This window comes from Myotis brandtii, unplaced genomic scaffold, assembly GCF_000412655.1.
Source record: "Myotis brandtii unplaced genomic scaffold, ASM41265v1 scaffold157, whole genome shotgun sequence".
Taxonomy (NCBI): Eukaryota; Metazoa; Chordata; class Mammalia; order Chiroptera; family Vespertilionidae; genus Myotis; species Myotis brandtii.
Genome location: NW_005355708.1, coordinates 3,773,303 through 3,779,476, shown reverse-complemented (window position 1 = coordinate 3,779,476; position 6,174 = coordinate 3,773,303). Strand labels below are relative to the sequence as shown.

Sequence of the window (6,174 nt, the reverse complement as noted above, 5' to 3'; positions counted from 1 at the left end):
CCCATGGCCCCAGTGTGATCTCCAGTTGCTCATCTGCCTGGCTCTCTAAACAGATGGGAACAACTTGAGAGCAGATGCCTTATCATCATCCATCTGGGTCTTCCCCTGGCGCCTGGCACACGCTGGGCCCTTGGAAGGAGTTTGTTGACTTGGGATGGAACAGCACCTTCAATGGGCCGGGTTTAGGGAAGGCGGCATGAACGCCTGCCTGACTTTCTTCAGATTCTATCAGCTTCCTAATCCCTTCTTAATTACGCCAGGGTTCTCCCTTCTGAGAAGATCCAGTTGCTTCCTGTGGCTTCCCCACCCCTCCCACGCATCTCCCGGCACAGCCTCGGCTGGGCCCACGTACTTGCAGTCCTCGCTCTCCAGCAGCCCCCGGTACGTGTTGATCTCACACTCCAGCCGGGCCCGGACGTCCAGCAGCACCTGGTACTCCTGGTTCTGCCGCTCCAGGTCGCAGCGGATCTCGGCCAGCTGGGCCTCCACGTTGGTGATCAGGCACTGTATCTGGGCCAGCTGCGAGCTGTAGCGGGCCTCGGTCTCTGTCAACATGTTCTCCAGGGAGTCCCTCTGAGGAAAGGAGATGAAATAATTATGAGGAACAGATCTATGTTCCACGGCCTGACTCAGGAAGAGCCAGAAAGAGCCAAGTCTCTCTTGGGGGTTGAGAATGACCCCTCTTTACCTGAGTCACTGTGGAAACTAAAGCCCAGAAAGGCCAAGTGACTTGTTCAAGGTTAAGCAGCTGGTAAGTGACGGATCAGGGTTTGAACACAGGTCCGTATGATCCTAAACCCCTATTCCTTCTCCAACCCGAGTCTGTCTTCAGGCTTCGGGTCTGAGGTTCACCGGGCTCCTTCCCTCAGGCATCATTGGGAACAGTGGTCTTTAACCCTGGCTGCACGTTAGAGTCACCCAGGCCCAGGCCCCGCCTCCAGAAACTCTGATTTCATTCTTCTGGGGAGGAACCTGGGCATTTGGTTCTTTAAATCTTCGCAGGTGGGGAAGCACGGGTTTGGAAGGGCAGGCTAAGCAGAGAACAAGCGTTCTCGAGGAGTCATTTTTGATCGCAGCCACCTAACTCATGTCAGATCTGGGTCACCCGTTTTATCTCTGAGCTGGGTCTTGGGAGAAACCTCCCTCCAAGAAAGGTCAGCTGGGCAAGCATCCCCGGTAGCTGCATCTGGGCCTCCTCCTCCTCCTCCACCTCCTCCTCCTCCTCCTTCTGAGATGCCCACACCTATGCTCAGTGCCAGCTGAGCTGCGGAAGAGGTGCTCCCCACCAGGGGCGCTCACCAGGCTGTGCTGGGCCTGCAGCTCGATCTCCAGCGTGTTGACTGTTCGTCTCAGATCAATGATGTCCGACTGGTAGGTCTGAAGCTGCTCAGAGCTGGTGGCCACCTGCTGGTTAAGCTCCTCCATCTGCAAGGGGGGAGACAGGAGAGGCTGGGAGTGCCTTCGCGGGGACACTGGGGAGGCCGCCCGCCGGCGAGAGGCCCACCTGCGTGTTGAACCACTCCTCCACGTCCCTGCGGTTGGTCTCCACCACCGTCTCGTACTGACACCGCATCTCTTCCAGCATCCTGTTCAGGTCCACAGGGGGCGCAGCGTCCACCTCAATGTTAAGGCGGTCCCCAAGCTGGCATCGGAGGGTGCCGACTTCCTGAAAAAGAGCAAGAGCCCCAGGCACGTGTGAAGTTGTGGGATTCGGGGCTCACCCGGCCACCCTCCCCGCGTGTTCATCTGGGAAGCGGGGCAGCAAAAGCCTGGCTTCACTTGGTTCAAGGCCAAGTTAGAGCAGGCGCCTCCGCAGGCTTGGCTGCCAAGGAGAGAAAGTTGTCACTGAGGCTCCAGCATGTGCGATAGCGCCTCATTAGTGGCTTCTGGTTCAGGCCCCAGTTCCCTGATTAGGTGGGATGAGTCAGGTACCTTAGGGCACTTGGCAAATACGTGCGGTTTGTTACTTTACACTTAAGGAAACCCAGCCAGGACTCAGAGACACTTGTTCTTTCAAGTGCCAAGTCAAGAGGTTGAGAGTCAACCTAGGGAAGGAGGGAAAAACACCAGAGCTCGGGTGGGCGCTCAGCATTCCCGCCAGGACCTGCAGGAGAGGAGGGAAAGCCAGAAAGGGCTGACCTGAGGCTCGTGGATTAAGCCTATTAGATGCAAACAGAAGAGAAGAAGGAAGAGGAAGATGGGGACAGAAGGAAGGAAACCACGGCAGTTCAACTGTCCCTGAGAAGACATGGGGCACCCAGCAGTCCAGCCTGGCAGAGACGGGCAGGTGTGGGTTCCAGAACACAACCCCCGGGTTCCAGTGCACCAACCGGCCCCTGGAGCTTGGCTCTCAGGAGAAAAACAAACGCCGTGGAAAAGCACCTGGCAGTCACGCAAGTCCAGGGAGTGCAGAGAAGATGGCTAGCGTTTCTGAGCACCGACCCAGGGACAGGTGTTTCAAGCCCCAGACCTCACTGAATTCTCAAAGCAACCCTGTCTGATAGTGTTGCTCCCGACGGGTGCTCCTTTTTATAGATAAGGAGGCTCAGAAAGGTTAAAGGCACTGGGCAAAGTCACAGAAACAACACGTGGTAGGCAGGCCTGGGAATTCCAACCCACGTCGGTCCGACCCGAAGCCCCACGTATTTCCCACGTTCTGCTTCTGCCTGACTTCCGGGCTCACCTCCTCGTGGTTCTTCTTGAGGCAGAGCAGCTCCTCCTTCAGGGACTCCACCTGGGCCTCCAGGTTGGCCTTGCACAGGGTCAGCTCGTCCAGGATCCTGCGCAGGCCGTTGGTGTCGGCCTCCACCAGCTGCCGCAGGGCCAGCTCCGTCTCGTACCTGCACAAGGACAGGGTCAACAGTGAGGGGTGGAGACGGAAACCAGGGGAGTCCTTGAACTGCTGGCACTTCTCCAACTCTCCATGAAGTGAATGGAAAGCTGCCCCCGAGCATGTGCGGGGAGAGAGGGCGCCCATCCCCGGGGCCAAACTCACTTGGTCCTGAAGTCGTCGGCAGCCAGCTTGGCATTATCGATGTGCACCACCATCCTGGCGTTGTCTGCCTTGGTGCACAGAACCTGGAGGCCGAAGCACACAGAGGGGGTCAGTCCAGGATAAGAAGCCAAGCGAGGAGAAGACGGTAGCTGAGGGGCTCAGCAGCCTAGCAGCCATCGCTACAGAAGCCCCTCCTCCCTGGAACTCGGGGAGGGGGGTGGTACTTTAGTGAACTGCTCGTCCTTAAAGACATGAGATTTATTTCTTAAGCACCTGGGTCTGCATAAATCCAAATACCCCATTCTGGGTACAATGAGCAACACGGAAGGAAAGACTCTCATTAAGTCTGAAGTCATTCATGGGACAGTTAGAAGGGTCCTTCATCAGCACTAACATTTACTGAAAACCCACCCCGGTCCAGGGGCTGTGCTCAGCGCTTGACCTGCATCAACTCAGGGAATCCTCTTGGCAGCCCCATTAGGTAAGGACCATTATTATCCCCATTCTACAGATGGGGAAACTGAGGCCCAGGGAAGGGAAGGGACCTCCCAAAGTCATGCAATGGAGACTACATCCCAGGCCCCTTTCCACATTAAGGGCTCTGGCTGGGTGCTCCAATTATGAGATCATTCTGTGCCCTGGGGAAGCCTCTTTTCCCTGAACATAGCTTGGTAAGCGATGAGATTCCAATCTAGATGCCTGCCGTTCCAGCTGCCTTCCCGGTCTGTTCAGCGCCCGCCCTCACCTTCTGCTGCAGCTCCTCAATGGTCCTGAAATACGACTGGTAGTCAGGACACATGGTGGGCACTGGAGACTGGCAGGCCTCTTGGATCTTGCTCTCCAGGCTGGCGTTCTCCTGCTCCAGCTGCCGCACCTTCTCCAGGTAGTTGGCCAGCCGGTCATTTAGGAACTGCATGGTCTCCTTCTCGCTGCCATTGAAGGTCCCTTCACAGAGCCAGCTGCAGGTCCCCATGGTGCTGGAGATGCCAGCGGCGGGCCGGCAGCCGCTGGGTCGGCAGGAGCTGGAGAGGTAGGTCTTGGAGAGGCAGCCGGCCGGCCGGTAGGTGGTGGGCATGCAGACGGAAGGCACGCAAGGCATGGGCTGGCAGATGTAGCCCAGGCACAGCTCGGGCCGGCAGTTCATGCCGCTGGAGCAGACAGAGGAGGCCCGGGGGCAGCTCTTGTTGGAGGCGGGTGGGCAGTTGGATGCCATGTAGGGGAGGCCCCTTCTCTGAGCTGCAGCTACCTGGATCGCCAACACCTACAGACCCCATCCCTCTGGGGCCTTTTATCCCCTTGGAGTGAGGGGGCTCGCCCTAGAAAGCGGTGTTGATGTGTACACTCGGCCTCAGAGGAAGCTGCTAATTAATTTGTAATTTGGTTTCCAATAAGCAGTTCCTTTCCTCATAAAAGAGACCAAGCTTGTCATTTGGCTAAAGCCGGCCTCCTGTCATTGATCACCAGGGGAGAGTTTCCGGACACATCTTCAAAGGATCGGCTCCACGCTGGGCCCTCATTACCAGGGCGGGGTTGCCAGGAGACCACGGTGGCCTGGCCCTGTGTCCCCCGGGGCTTGGCTCACCGCGCCCCCGCCTGCTCAGGCCCTGAGAAAGGCACAGTCTATGGGCCGGCGGGCGCTCCTTTTAATGAGAGCGTTCCCTGTGGGAAGAGGCCTGGCCCTGAAGGAGGAAGTGTGTGGGTGACAGAAGCTGCATCGATACCGGCAGCGGTAGAAATCCAGGCAGGTCGGGAAGAGAACCTCTGAGGCTTCGGAGCACAGATCAGCTTCCTCCCCAGGGGAAGAAATAATATCTGGGGCAAGAGAACAAACTCAAGTCAGAAAGCCTTAAGAGCCAGGGACAGCCTTGCGGCTGGACACCGTTGAGAAAGATGCGGGAATGCCACTCGGGGAGAAAACCTTCAATGTCGTGGACATCTCCGTGAGGCAGATGCTCTATCTTGACCGGCTCTGGATCACCCTTTCATTGCTCACTGCTTCACGTACAGGGAGCAGTGAGCAATGAAAGTCAAGTTCGGGTCTTGTTTGCTGAGACGGAGGTTGGCCAGGCTGGCACTGGCCCTACTTTCCCTTTCTGCAATGGTGGACAGGGAGGGCTCCTGTCGGGGCCTCAGAGAGGGGAGGCAGGGGGCATCAGCTCCCTTGAGAAGTGACACTTTGCAGCCTGGGGATGAGCTGCGCCAGGAGCTGGGGACAGGTATCTCCAGTCATAGGAGCCTTGACATTCCTTAAGAAAGCAACAGGTGAGACCCGTGGTTTCAGTCCTTGTCTGCAATACCCACCAGCTCACACACGTCATGTTTAATGTGTGTGTGTTATGTAGCCACGTCCTATTCCTTCATCTTCTCAACATAATATTGGAGCATAAGCACTTGTCCTGTTTTTCACATATCTCTAGAAGTATTAGGTGGAGAGGCAGGGAAGAGAAAACCCCACCCAGCCCTATTCCCAGAATTCTTTGCTTAAGAAAAGTCAAGAGAGAGATTATTACCTTCTAACTTGCTGTGTGACCTTGGGAAAGTCACTTTACCTCTCTGGGCCTCAGTTTCCTCATGCAAATTGAAAAGGTTAGGTTAGCCCAGCTGCATGGCTCAGTGGTTGAACATCAACCTATGAACCGGAAGGTCACAGTTCTATTCCTGGTTGGGGCACTCGATTCCCAGTGTGGGGTGTGCAGGAGGCAGCCGATCCATGATTCTCTCTCACCATTGATGTTTCTATCTCTCTCTCCCTTCCTCTCTGAAATCAATAAAAATCTATTTTTTTAAAAAAAGTACACCATGGGGATCAGACAGTACTGAGGTCGATGTCAGAGGTGCCCTGAGCCCCCTGAACTCCCAGGGGCCTTGCCAGCAGGGCTCTCAGCCTGGCTGCTCCCTGGAATCACGTGCAGAGCTTTAATAAACCCCAACACCAGGCCTGTTCCAGACCCACGAAGTCAGGATTTCAGGATTTCAGACCAGGCATCCAGGTGTTTCAAAGGCATCGGCCTTGGCTAAGGCCGAGGACCTCTGGCCAAGCGGAAACAGCTTTACAGTTGAAAAGCACAAGCTAATAAAGTAGATAGTAGTGCCTTCTGCACAGGATCTGGTGTGCTCCATCTTGGAGGGAGTCAGGGTAGGTTTGGAAGAGGCTTGTACCACAAAGAATAAAGAGGAGG

General features: G+C 56.1%; 1 protein-coding gene across 1 annotated transcript in view; it reads right to left on the bottom strand.

Moving 5' to 3' along the window:
- KRT32 (keratin 32, type I) overlaps positions 1-4,272 on the bottom strand; it is a 7,783-nt gene extending 3,511 nt beyond the window's left edge. Inside the window, exons 1-6 of the mRNA XM_005861825.2 lie at positions 3,741-4,272; positions 2,996-3,078; positions 2,684-2,840; positions 1,505-1,666; positions 1,300-1,425; positions 353-573 (exon numbers count right to left, since the gene is read on the bottom strand). Of these exons, the coding sequence (XP_005861887.1) occupies positions 353-573; positions 1,300-1,425; positions 1,505-1,666; positions 2,684-2,840; positions 2,996-3,078; positions 3,741-4,208 (1,217 nt within the window). The 5' untranslated portion in view covers positions 4,209-4,272. The remainder of the gene's footprint in view (positions 1-352; positions 574-1,299; positions 1,426-1,504; positions 1,667-2,683; positions 2,841-2,995; positions 3,079-3,740) is intronic.
- Between the last annotated feature and the right edge of the window lie 1,902 nt (positions 4,273-6,174).